Raw genomic sequence first — 13,371 nt, forward strand, 5'->3', positions numbered from 1 at the left:
TTTCACCTGAGAATGTTCTGATAATACGAATAAAGATAATCTAGATGTGCAGGTATAAATATAGTGCATCATATGTCGCTATATATGCCATCAAAAGATTATAAAAAATAAATTTTATACTATTTATGCCTATTTTATTTCTCAATATCACTTGTATAAAAATGGCAGGGGGCTGGCGAATGCCACATATATTTTACCTTTTTAGCCATATGTACTTATGAGTGTCTAATCGATAGCTTGATACCAAGCAAACGTTATCAGTACCAAAACAAACAATATTTCATATATGGCTAAAATAGCAAGGGGAGGGAGGAAGGGTCTTTCAACCACTACTATCAACAACCATTAATAAAATGTCAGTTTGATTTTGAAAAGCGTTAAAGACAGTTGAAGTAGACTTTGTTGGACATTCTCCCAAACAGAAAAATATATATATTGAATTAATCGGTTGCAATATTTTTAACAATGCTACAAGAGGATGCTGTTCGCAATTTACAATATGACAGTGAAATTCGTGTAGCTCAACAAAATCACTCGGAACCAAGAGGTCAATACATTGGTTAAAAAAATAGTTGTGAAATTTCTCTTCAAATTCTATAGATAATACTTTTCAGACAAAGGCGTGGGGCCATATCTTATCGTATAGTTTTTTTTTTTAATTGGATTTGTGCTAAATTCAGTATTAATGTGTATATGAATGATTGGAAAATTATTTTGAGTATTTTTTTAATTTCAAACTAAAAAAATCAAAGAATTTGTTTTAAAAATTCAGTAATTTTGATCGAAATGAATTTGTGTTTGGCCATCAACATCTAAAAATATTGAACGAAACATAACATTTTATCAAACTAGATCCAGATTTAGACCAGCAGAGCCTCAATTCTTGTTCTATGAAAATGATGAAAACTTTTATAAAGGAAAGAAATGTCAAATGAAAAATTTTATAAAGGAAATATTTTTCATTTCATATTTTCATAGAACAAGAATCCTGTGTGTATTCTTGCTACAATTTTTATCATTTTTTGAACTTGCCTGTTGACATGTTGATTAAAGAAATTATGTTTTTCATTATGCTTTTTCCTGTCATTGTTAATTATAATTTTGTATAAAAAAATAAAAATAATAGGAATTTCTAGAAAATTGGCAACTACGAGCATTTTTCAACTTGCCAACAAACAGAGATTAGCCAAAAGTAAACTTGGCTAATATAAATTCGGACTAGAATAAAATAATTTACATCAGAATGTGTTTGATCTCAAACGCGTAAATTTAGCCCCTGACTTTATCCCAAACATAATTCCTTTTTAAAATGTGCAGCAAACTGCTGTTTGTATTGCTACAGTGGAAACGGTCATTTACACCAAGAAATTCATTGGCCAGATTTTCATTTATTGTTTCATTACAAATAAGTCAAAAGCTTTCGAGTGTCATTATTATCTATTGGAGATGTTTGGGAGTAGATACAGAATTCTTTGTTTTTATGACTCTTGCATTTTTGTTTACAACAGATTAGTACGCAATTTTAAAAGTTAATTTTAAATATTTTTGTTATCTTTGTCCCTTTTTCGAATGTTAACCGAATGAATGACCGAATTTATATTGGTCAAGTCTCTGTTTGTCGAAGTAACCCTCTCTCCGAGAGGTAGGAATTTTTATTTTTACACAAAATTATAAATAAAAATGTCAGTAAAAGCGATTATGAAAAACAAAATTGCTGAGATCAAATTGACTTGTATAAATGCAATAGGCAGGATTAAAGGAAAACGTTAAAAATTGTAGCAAAAAAAAAAAACTCATCTGCTACATATTTTTGTCTAAAAGCAAATTGACTATCAATACCAAATTTCGAAAACACTCTCTTTGAAAAAAAAAAACTGATCCCTTCAAACTTATAATCGACCCTTTACCCTGGATAAAGCAAAATGAAAATTTTCATTTACTATGGTTTTGTCTGGTAACAAATTTTATATTGGCACCAAATTTCAAGAAAAAGTCTAGATGGAATCGAAATTATGTGTGAAATATTATAAATATGTACTTTTTGGAAGTTCAGATTGATATTTACGGAGACATGAAATTATATATATCATTGTTATTCTTATCAGTATTATTAATATAATTATTATTAGAATTATTATTATCATTAATATAATTCAAGTTTGTTTTTTAATCGACCTTTTCCAATGTAATTTCAATAATTAAATATTTCTTTGAGCTTTAGGTCTGGGTTACATGAAATATAAAAATCAAAATGTATTTTTGTAGATCTCCCTGAAGATGCAATGTAACCCATTGCGAAATATCGGATTTTAATAAAGAAAAAAAAAACCCAGACCTAAAGCTCAAAGAAATATTTATTTATTGAAATTATCATTAATATTAATATTTTTATAATTATTTTTTGTTGTTATTATTTTTATTATTACCGATATTGTTGTTATTTTTCTCATTAATATTTTATTTACAGTTTTCGATGGTCCCGTTAGTATAACTTCTCAACCAAGAGGTAAATAATACATTTTTTTCAACAATTACAAAATAATTTACCAACCGAATACCACTTTAGTTTCTGATCGAATACCACTGCCTATCTCAACTGTCGAACAAAATGCCAGAGGTGTACAAAGTACTTACATACCACTATCGGGATATGATTTTCTCAAGGACATACCTTCCGTGTATATAGAACAAACATTTGAATTGAATGAGTGTAAGTGAGAGTGTGTTAACAGAAAAAAAGGTTCTTAGCTTATTTCTCCTTCTTCTTTCAGCTCTCACCGGCGTTTCATCCGAAAATCGTTATGTAGTACGTTCCGTTGTGGGTGAAGCATTGTATGCCGCCTCGGAATACTCAACCGAAAGAAATCGTTTAATATTGGGATCAGCTCGTCCATTTCATATGCATTTAATCGATAAAACCCATCAGGAGGCTTTGTTGTTTCAGCGTAAATTGGCATTGGGTTTCATGTGTTGTCAACCCAAAAGTTTAGAGGTGTGGATACCACCGGGTAATATTTTGGGACGTATTGTACAATCACCCACAATCCTGGCACCCGAATTTTACATTGAAGACGGTGTTACAGGCAATCCCATATTTTGCGTCGAGGGGCCCAAGAATACGGGTTTCTGTTGTTTTTGTTTACCCAAAGAGACATATTTTAAAATACACTCGGGCGGAGAATTAAGAGCTTCGATAGATCGCAAATGGATGAATGGCAAATCGCAGTATACAACAAATATTTATTTCAGTGATGCAAAACTGACATCAAAAGATCGCGCCCTAATATTGGGTGCGGCATTTTTGTTGGTAAGTGGAAATTGACTTCAATTTAAGGTATATCTATGACAATTAAAATTTTTTATCTTTTCTTGTAGGAATATCTTTATTTCCAAACTAGATTTTAAACGCCAAAAGACGTGCCATCTACAACCCAGAGTCCCAGAAAACAAACGCAACAACAAATATTGTTTTTATTTTTCAAAAGTTTTAATTTTATTTTTTGTTTGTTATTTCAAACATTTGTTTTTTTTTTTTGTAATTTTTTTTTGTTGTTTTTCATATATTCATTCTATATATAATAATTGTTCACAATACACAGACAATTACAAATAATGTAATTTTTTTATACAAATGTTGTTTTTATAAGTTTAAATATACATTTTTTAAAATATATATGTATATGTATAATTATGTTTTTTTTGCAAATACATTAAGAGATATTTTTTGTTTAATATAAAGTGTTGACTTATATATAATATTATATACATAAATATAACCTATTTCTACGTAAAAATTATATGGTTTATTATTTTCATTTTTTTGTAATTCAAATTTGTATATGAAATATGTGTATAATATAATTTGTTTGTTGATTTTCAAGTTTTAAACTTATATTAACTATAGTTTCCACATTTCTTTATGTTATCTTAAGCATAGTTTTTACACTAACATAATGTTTTATATAAACTAAAAATAAAATTAATTTTTTTTCTGTTTAGATGATACTTTTGTTTTGTACAACATTTATGTTTTATTATTCTTTTATATATAATCTAAAAATAAAGAAGTCTGCTATACAATTGCAACTAAATTCTTAACTAAAGTAGTTGTTTTTTGACGAATTTGTAAACACAATTTTTAAAAAGGCAATAATAACACAAAGCTGCAGAAAAGAGGATATTTAAAAATTTAGAAGTTTAAGGTAGGGGTTTCATGGTGTAGTTTTAACAGAAACTGTATAATCAGAAATTAGCCAAGTAAAGACCAATTATATTTGATACTAATTCATGAAATTCTCTACAGTCCACTTTCTTTTCCTAGTTTTTCATTTGAAATAGTAAACAAAAGAAGAGAAATTGCATGGAAGCTGGGAAAAGACAATGAGAATAAATCTAAAAAAATACATTAAGAATAAATCCTAAAAAATCCACATTGTTCTGGTCACCTCTTGAACATATTATTCTTCTTGCAGCTCAGTGTAATTGTTGTTTAAAAATAAAATAATAATATGTTTTTTATATATGAGTCTCGTAGTCTCGTTGGTTTTTTTTTTTTTTTCTTGTAATCCTTTTTTTAAACTAAACTTTAGTGTATTTAAAAAAGAAAAAAATATATATATATAAGAGTAAAACAAAGTAAAAGTTTAACAATTCTATAAGTATTGAAAATTTTCATAAAACATAGGAAGAACATTGATTATTTCATTGTTATTATTAACTTTTTTCTTTTGAATCACAAAAATATGAAAGGGAAAATTAATATAGTTAACATTTTAAAGAAGCCTTAAGATGTTTTGTTAGACAAAAATAAATTATTTTATAAAACAGAAAATTCCCTTTGGAACATTTCAAATTTAGTTTTTTTTTTTTTTTTTAATTATGACTATCGATTTTTTCTACAAAAACAGTACCACAGTTTAATTTTATAGTTTATAAAGTATTTGTTATCAAGTATCTAATGTACAGTATAGACTAAGAATATTGAAATATACTTTGTTAGCATTTTTACAAAAATGATATATTTTTCCGGTTCAATTTTCTTTTTTTTGGGGGGGAGAGAGGTTTTTGTAAAAGTGTTTGTGTAAATGTTTTGATATATTTCTGTTAGCTTTGTTTTTTGATAGTTATACATATCAAATATATTTGTTGATTTGTTTTTAGAAAAGGGGTGGGTGGTGGGGGTGAGTGTATGACATTTTATCCCAAGTAATACCAGCCAAAACTTGTTAAATTTATTATTTTTTAAAGGAGATGCTTAAAGCCTTGATTTTTTTTTCTATATAAATGTTCTTGTTCAACACGATATGTTTGTAGGGATATGATGAGTAGAGAGTTGGTTTCATCGTTTGTTTTATTTTTTATTTTTGGATTGTTGTTAAAGTTTTTGTGTAATAAGGAAATTTGGTCCTGAGAGTTGTGATTCTGGTAAAAAAAGAAACAGTGGGTTATTCAACAAGTTTTAGCGGTTCAGTGTTGCTGACGGTGGGGAAGTCGACAAATGACAATATTGAGTATGATAATTCTGTTGGTAACTGGTATTTGTGTATGGCAAAATATTTGTATGATCTTGAATTATTGCCTCCTTCTTGGGGTTTTGCCTATGATATTGTGGACTTTTCATGTACATAATAGGCTTTGGGGTGCTATCAAATAGACCTGATGCTGTTGCCGTTTGTCATAATGATGCTGATGATGGGGGCGATGCAAACATTATTCATCTTTCGGGATAGGCGAAAATGTAATGTCAGTTTGCTGGTGGACTAGCCGCCGATTGCATTTGATGGCTACCGCCAAGATCTTGTCTCAGACGTTTGTCATCCTGTATATCCTTATCACTATCGTCACCATTGCTAAAGGCGCCGGGCAGTCGTCTTTTCAAATTATTATTCAAAGCCATGGCAATACTTTCATCTTCCGAGGTGGAATTGGCCCGCCGTGGGGTATTTGCAGCACTATCATTATCCAAAGAAGCTATGGCCGATGCAGCCGCACTGGCCGCCGCTTGGAAGCCATCTTCCGAGGCGCTGTCCTGTGACACCAAACCTGTGTTGGAATTATTATCCTGCACACCCGATGGTGTCGTGTAGCTACCCAATTTTGAGGAGGGATGTTTTTCAATTAACTTCTGGGCCAGTAAACGCAATGATATCAGTGAGTTTTCACAATCACTGGTATCGATCTCAGTTAGACTTATGCCAGCCCTTTCGATTTCAGCATATGTGCCGAATGGTAATTTTTGCAGGCATTCAAGTTTCTGCACATGAGTCTTGGATCGCAAATGTTTGGCCAAATGACCATGGATACGAAATGCTATCTTACAGTCGGTACATTCGAAAGGTCGCGGATTTGAAGTCGTGGGTACTCCAAATGTTGAGGTCATAATCACCTTATTCTTGTGCGCCTCCGATCGTTCATGTTTTTGCAAATGTCCCTGGGTACGAAAAGACACTCCACACGGATCACATTTATATTTTCGTTCCATGTAATGGATATTCATGTGTAATATCAATTGTGGTTGTTTCTGGAAGGTCTTCGAACAGATGGAACACACCGGCCGGCCATCGGCATTGGTCAAAGGTGGTACCTTGGGATGAACGGGTAATATTTCATTGTTCGTTGTGGTAAAACCATCTTCGCCCACAATTACGGTACGGGTGGGTAGTTGGGAGGAGGCACCACCAGCACTGCTGCTACTGTTTGATCCTCCCGAAAGTACACCCGAAAAATCGGTGGTTCCTGGCTGCAAGACCGCCGCAGGTAAATTAGAATTGTGGCCGGAAATCTTTTCCTCACTGCCCATTGTCAGATGTTTTTTGGCGGGTGGTTCATCATCGGTTTCCTCACTTTCATCGGATGATGTTTTGGTCTGGTTGGCAGGTGGTGGTTTTCGTATCTCCACGTTTGTGACCGAGGCAGGATGAAATGCGGAGGACGATACTTCATTTGATTTTGTTCGTGGACTTTGCTCCACAGGCTCAACGACTTCAATTTTTGGCACTTGCACGGGTATTTCAGTTTTACTTTTTTCACCCATAATGGCCGCTGTGGTTACTGCTGGTGTTGTCGTCACACCACTCGATACGATGGCAGAGTCCCGACTACTTATCACTGTTGCCGTCACTGAACTTATGCTACAACAAACTTGCGTAACCGTTGTGGCAGTCGATGATGACATAGCGTTGACATATGCATTGGAAGAGGCCATAGTTGTTGTCGTCGCCACTTCATTCGCTGTACTGGCCAGACTTCGACTCAATTGGGTCTGTTTGATTTTGTTATATTGCAGGGTTTGTTCACGACGATAATCATACAACATCATATCTTCATTGAGATTCCTTACCTCCTCAGAGATGCCAGGTTGACTGCGGGCCACTTTGGATGAAACCGATATCATTGTTTTGAGGAGCCCCGATTCGTCACGATTACCACCGAAAATGACATCGTCAATTTGGGCCTGTGTTTGCACGGGACCTGGTAATGAGGACAAAGATGGTTGCTTGTTGTTGCTGCTGCTATTCGGTAAAGATGCATGGACCAATACTGTCGCCGGCAGAGAGTTTACTGTTGTAACACTCACATCCGAGCTACGCGGCTTAGTTAGGTCCATTGGCGCTGCTTCGAAATTATTAATTGCCTTATTTTTGGGCATAGCCTCCTCGGGATTCGAATAGTATTGCTCTTGTTTCTGATAGTCAAATGGCGGCTTCGGTGATGTATAGGAGATGACTCGTCGTATGGCAGATGGTGTTGTTGTCGTGGCTGTGGCGGATGTTGCCATTACAGTTGTCACCACCATTTGGGCAGACGTTTCTGTGGACTGGCTGTGTATGGGAGGTGTCATTGATAGCGAGAGCAAACATCTGGCTGCTTCATGTTCCAAATGTGATTTGTTATCTTCGCTGGCAGCATTAACTGTTATACTTGGTGGTGCCACAGAACTGGGAACACTCGACCGGGTAACTGCAGCTGAATCCGATTCATTGCTGCTTTCGGTTTCGTTATCACTTGAATCGCCATCTGTATCCGATTCAGCATTGCCCATAGAGGAAGTTCTACCACCGGCCGACGTGGATGATTGCTGGTCAAATTCCATATCAGGTTCCAAAAACTCGCCATCGGCTGGCATGGGGCCTGGGTTGAGACCCAATTCAATGCATTTCTTGTAGTGGGTCTTAGACTGCATATGTTTGGTAAGATTACCCTTGGTTTTGAAGCTGAAATTGCAATGCTTGCAGGTATAGGGCCTTACATCGGTGTGGGTACGGATGTGTTTCTTAAGCATTGAAGGTTTCTTGCAACGTATGCCACATTCGGAGCAAACGTATTTGCCACGTCCCCTTCCGCGTATGTAGGTGTAGTTTTCGTTCGACTCATAACCACCGACCAGAGTTTGCGAAGAGGAGGAGGATGTTGAGGCGGAATTATTTGACATTTGGCTGGAATCTCTGTGCTCAACAGCAGTCGATTTATTATCTTCTTTATTGGCAGCTGATTCTTCTTCACTGACAGCAACGCGTTTCAATTGATGATGATAAAATTTATCCTGACTACTTAGGAAGGGCGTCATGACCATCTGCTGGGCATCCACCACGGTGTAGGCCAGCTTCTTACTCTCAGCCATATTGTAGATTTGCACCTTTTGTCTGGAATCATACAAAGACATAACTTCTTTGGGTTTCAAGCCCAAGGGATGGGGATTGTTTTCGGCACACTGTTGCCACATGCTGTACATTGACAACTTATGCATGTCTTGGACGTACGAGGGCTGTGGACAGTTGAGGGTGCAATAGAATGTTTTCGTACTCGATTTCAGACCCAAATAGGTGTAGGAATTGCCATTCAAATATAATTGTACACATTCCTTTGAGGGTCTTGGTGTTTCGGGCGATATCAGAGGCAAGGTGTTGGCTGTAGGTGTTATGCCATGGTGACGTTTGGGTGTAAATGTGCCTGGCCTTAGTGGCAAGCTGGTTGGTCTCAAGAACTTGGATTTAGGTTTGCTTTCCATTATTATCGCCGATTCATTTGGGCCTACCTGACCGGGACTGGTATCCACATGCAGGGGTGTAAGCGTTGATGATGAAGTAGCTGCCGTGGGAGACAGTGCTTGGGCACCACCAATATTTGAAACAGATGTAGGCTGTTGTATATTCAACTGATCCTTGGCCACACGTTCCAAATTGAAATGTCTGGTCTCGGTTTCGGCCATTAATTTGCGGGGACTTAAATTATCAGCCATTCGCAAAAAATTGAACGACTTTGATGACTGTTTTACTTCTCCGCCAGCTGCAGCTACTGGCAAATTTAGTTTGTTGCTGCTGCTGCCGCTGGTGGAATTCCAATTTTTGACATTGCGCATATTGGCTGTGGGTGGAGCCTTCGAGAATTCACTTGGCACGTTTTGTACCCCACCAAATGTTGTCACGGATTTATTGGAGGAAGTTCCCGGTTCATTGGGGCTCAATGCTAGTTTGCGGTTTGGACTTACAGTCCTTGGCTTTTGCTGGGGCGGCACTTGTAAATGCAACTGTTGTTGCTGCTGCGGCTGTTGTGCCAAATGCATTTGTGGCGTTAGACTATTGGGTCCAGGTATACCCGGTACATAGGGAATAACCTTTTCCGTTAGCGGCAAAGTTAACGGATTGAAGGCTGTTATTTGATTTATGGGAGGGAATTGAAAATGCTGGGGTCCAGAAGACGACGTGGACAAACCCAGCGCTAGTTTTGGTGTCAGCTGAGCACCTTGGATGAGCGGCACAGGCAACTTCGTTTCCTTTTTAGGTGAGACTTCTTGGAAACTACCTCCTGACAGCAGTGGAGTTCTTATCATTTTTGGACTTTTGTCGACATCATCACATTCCGACAATGGTATCATACAGCCACCGGAGGAGGTAAAACGTTTTAAACGTTCTTCCTTTTTAGAGAGTTCGAGGGGGTTTAGGGGTTGCATTTCTCCACCGCTGGTAATGTTGGTTAGGCGTTTGTTGTTGGCAGATGTTTCAAACTTCAAACGTTTATTATTGATGGCCAATGAGGAGGCGGAGGAGGCCACAACTGTTGCATGATGATGGTGTTCGTTGAAGTTCATATTGGTATACATACGATCATCGTGCATTTTGGTAATGATCACTTCCTCGGATTTGTGTTTGGTGTCATTGGGTGTATAGTCAACTAAGGGGGTTTTACCCAATAGCGGTCCTGGTGAGGGCAAGGGGGCATCAACAAATCTAATTGGTATATCATTGAGGGCTAAATGAGATTTCGCTGCCGTTGCACCGCTGTTGTTGCTGCTGCTGGTTGATGTCGATTGGTTGGCCAGTGTGGAATTGCTGGTGCCAGCAGCCAATTGTGTTGTTGTGGAACAGCTTGGCTGGGTAGAGGTTTCCGAGGTTGTTGTGCTACTATTACTCTTCGATGTGTTCGCCTGCGATGCACTCAAGCGATCGAGCACCAAATTACTGGGCTTTATCTTCAATTGGGACCATGCCAATTTGGCCAAAGACAAGGGATTCTTGGAAAGAATTTTCAGATCGCTCATATTCAGAGAATGTATCGAACTGGAGCGAAAATATTTGTGTGATGGTGATGAGGCAGGAGAATTTGCACTACTATTATTGCCCTGACAATATGCGCTGTTGTGCAATTGTAAATCTTCGGCGGTGCGGAATTCCGTGGAACACAGGGGACATATGTAAACGGCATCTTCTCCTTCGCCCATGGGAACTGCCAAGCCGCGGGCATTAAGTAGTAGATTTTTGATAATGGAATGATTGGGAGCATATTTGCCAGCTGCTGGTGCTGAGCTGGAGGAGGAGGCGACGGCGGTGGCTTGATGTGCAGCTTGTGAATTAGAATTCGAAGAGTTTGAGGCCTCATTCAAGGCGACCGGATTTACTATGGCAGTTGGTTGACTGGCTTGTTCTATGGAGTGTCGCTTTCGCGGTGTAGCTGGCGGCGGCTGTTGTGGCAGTGGACCTTGGGGTTGTTTCGATGTTGACAAATCAATCCGTTCCTCCACAACAATCGGGGCCTTGGATTTTGCCGATAGATTTAGGGGCACATTTGCCATGGCAGGGCTATTTGTAGAGGCAGGAGTTTGATGTTGGGAATTAGCTTGGGTGTTTGTCGTAGAGTTTGGTCCACGATATGGATGCATTTGGGAAGGGTGTAGACCCTGATTTGCTAGTGGCTGGTTGGATTGTGGTGGAAGGGCTTGGGTTTGCGATTGATTTGGCAGGTGTTTGGACATTACATTTTTAGAGGTCCCATTCAGGGGTAAAACAACATCTTCCATATTCACTTTTTCAGAATACATGTGCCTCTGCTTTTGCATTTGTTGCTGCTGTTGTTGTAATTGTTGTTGGTATAAATATTGCTGCTGTTGTTGCTGCAATTGTTGTTGCTGTTGCTGCTGCTGTTGTAATTGCTGCTTTTGTACTATAACCTGAGCCAATTTGGCATTTGTCGGCGATTCACTCGGTGGTCCACCTGTTGTGCTTTGCAACGTCTGCGTGCTACCCGCCGAAGATCCAGACGCAGCCGAGTTATTGGCATTTGTAAAACTCCGTGAACGATTTAAGGTTTTTGGATATTTCTTTTGTAGCAACAGTTCCTTGTTCTCAACAATAGCCTCATTTTGGGATATGATTTTGTTGATGCGCTCATGAAGGTTTTCCTTGTTCTGAAAGGAAATCAAAGCAACAAAACAACAAAAAAGATTAAAATGTGTTTTTCTTGACGTAATTATATTTTCAAATATTTTTAACTTACCAAAGGTACTTCTCCGGCATTATTTGAATTTTGTGAATTGTGATTTGCATTAGGACGCTGGTGACCGCCGTTATTTGACATTTGGTGCTGCTGTTGCAATGGTTCCGACGATACAATTTCCCCCGCTAGTTTGTTATTTGCAACGGTTGCAACTGGTTGGCTGTTTAAAGCAGCACTGGCCAAATAATGTAAAGGACTCTGTTGCGGAACATTGGTGGCAGGTATTGCAGCTGGACTAGGTTTAGAAAGATGTAGTGCGGTGTTGTTGACACTGGTCGGGGTGGGCCTTACGACTCCGGTGTTACCCATTACCGGTGTGTGTGTTTTAATGTGATTTTGCCCTGGCGATGGAGAGGAGGCAGTTTGTGGTCCAGATTGTGCAACAGCGATTAAAGGTGTGGGCTGAGACGGAGGTGGTGGAGGCTGGGGAGCAGCCACCACTGTCGCTGGTGTTATGACACCGGAATGTTGAAGTTGCTGCAAATGTTGTTGCAATTGTAACTGGTGACGGAACTGTTGTTGCTCTTGTTGCGTCATTAAATGCAACGAAGCAAAGGCCTGTTGATGGGCCACAGTCATGGGATTGTAAAAGGCTCCAGGTGGCGGGCCCAAATAATATGCAGCCGCTGCCAGGGGCAATGACAGAGCATTTGCGGGAGGTGGAGCCAACAAATGATGTGGATGTTGTGCTGCTTGTGCTTGGGCCAATTGATGCAGTTGTTGTTGTTGCTGTTGCAATTGCTGCTGCAGCTGATGACTACTAATGTGATTATTTAATTTGATTTGGGTGCTGGGGGATAATGTGGGATGATGATGAAGTTGGTGTTGTACAGAGGAGGGTGGCTGGCCTCCTCCTCCTGCTGCTGATCCACCTCCAATTGGCGCGGCCGGTGAATGGCCAACTTGGGACGAAGCATATTTTTGTGCTTCAATTAAGAGTTGTTGGTATTGCTGATGATTCAGAGCCTGTGGCAGGCATACACCGGTAGATCCGGCTACAATTCCCATTTCAGGTTGTTTAGTTTGAGGTGGGGGTTGTGATGTTGCCACAAATTCCCCTCTTGTATTAGCTGCGGGCGTAGGATTAGTTTCCGCAGATACAATGTTTGTGGTGGCAGCAGCAGCGGCTGCTGCTGCAGCCTCTTTTGGCGAGTTGTACAAGGCCGCATTATGAAATTTTGGTTTATATGGCTTATAATCGATGGCTTGCTTAGCAGCGGAACTGTTGCTGCCGCCAACATTATTTTGGTTTATTGTGGCACTGGTTGGCGCCAAAGTTCCAGCTGCTGGTGAACCCAAGGGCAATTGACTTTGATGCTGTTGCTGTTGTTGTTGATGCGCTATGGGACTTGGCTGCGGTTGGGTTCCCGCCTGATGGGCAGACCCGCGAGAGGCAGGTGATGCTGGTAACGGTAACGGCGAGGCTCCAATTGAGGAATTTGAATTCATGGGCGTCGGTATCAGCGTATGAGGTTCATTCATTTGTTGTTGCTGCTGTTGTATTTGTGAGACTATGGCAACATCCTCCATGGGAGAATCCGTGCGACTTAGCTGAAATTGAGAAAACAAATTAATTTTAGGTTGCTATTAGCATGCACCCTG

At 38.7% G+C, this 13,371-nt stretch overlaps 2 protein-coding genes across 6 annotated transcripts in view; one reads left to right on the plus strand and one right to left on the minus strand.

Moving 5' to 3' along the window:
* Positions 1 to 370: 370 nt before the first annotated feature.
* Positions 371 to 3,732, plus strand: LOC101887552 (phospholipid scramblase 3). The gene is made up of 5 exons (XM_005177002.4): positions 371 to 547; positions 2,468 to 2,506; positions 2,567 to 2,710; positions 2,772 to 3,307; positions 3,376 to 3,732. The coding sequence occupies exons 1-5, from the start codon at positions 466 to 468 to the stop codon at positions 3,403 to 3,405; spliced, it is 831 nt and encodes a 276-aa protein (XP_005177059.1). The 5' UTR covers positions 371 to 465; the 3' UTR covers positions 3,406 to 3,732.
* Positions 3,733 to 4,107: 375 nt separating this feature from the next.
* LOC101887834 (uncharacterized) overlaps positions 4,108 to 13,371 on the minus strand; it is a 188,964-nt gene continuing 179,700 nt past the window's right edge. For all 5 annotated transcript variants that reach the window (XM_011298072.3, XM_059130803.1, XM_005177004.4 and 2 more), the window contains 2 exons: positions 11,770 to 13,320; positions 4,108 to 11,680 (listed from right to left, as the gene is read on the minus strand). In XM_011298072.3, coding sequence (XP_011296374.1) covers positions 5,744 to 11,680; positions 11,770 to 13,320 — 7,488 coding nt within the window. In that variant the 3' untranslated portion in view covers positions 4,108 to 5,743. The remainder of the gene's footprint in view (positions 11,681 to 11,769; positions 13,321 to 13,371) is intronic.

Source organism: Musca domestica, unplaced genomic scaffold (assembly GCF_030504385.1).
Source record: "Musca domestica strain aabys unplaced genomic scaffold, Musca_domestica.polishedcontigs.V.1.1 8, whole genome shotgun sequence".
In the NCBI taxonomy this organism is placed as follows: domain Eukaryota; kingdom Metazoa; phylum Arthropoda; class Insecta; order Diptera; family Muscidae; genus Musca; species Musca domestica.

Bases quoted from the DNA above. Each gene is read 5' to 3' on its own strand.
- LOC101887552 (XM_005177002.4), top strand. From the start codon at position 466: ATGCTACAAGAGGATGCTGTTCGCAATTTACAATATGACAGTGAAATT. The intron at 548-2,467 runs GTCAATACATTG...TTTTATTTACAG, and splicing joins AAATCACTCGGAACCAAGAG to TTTTCGATGGTCCCGTTAGT. The intron at 3,308-3,375 runs GTAAGTGGAAAT...CTTTTCTTGTAG, and splicing joins TGGGTGCGGCATTTTTGTTG to GAATATCTTTATTTCCAAAC.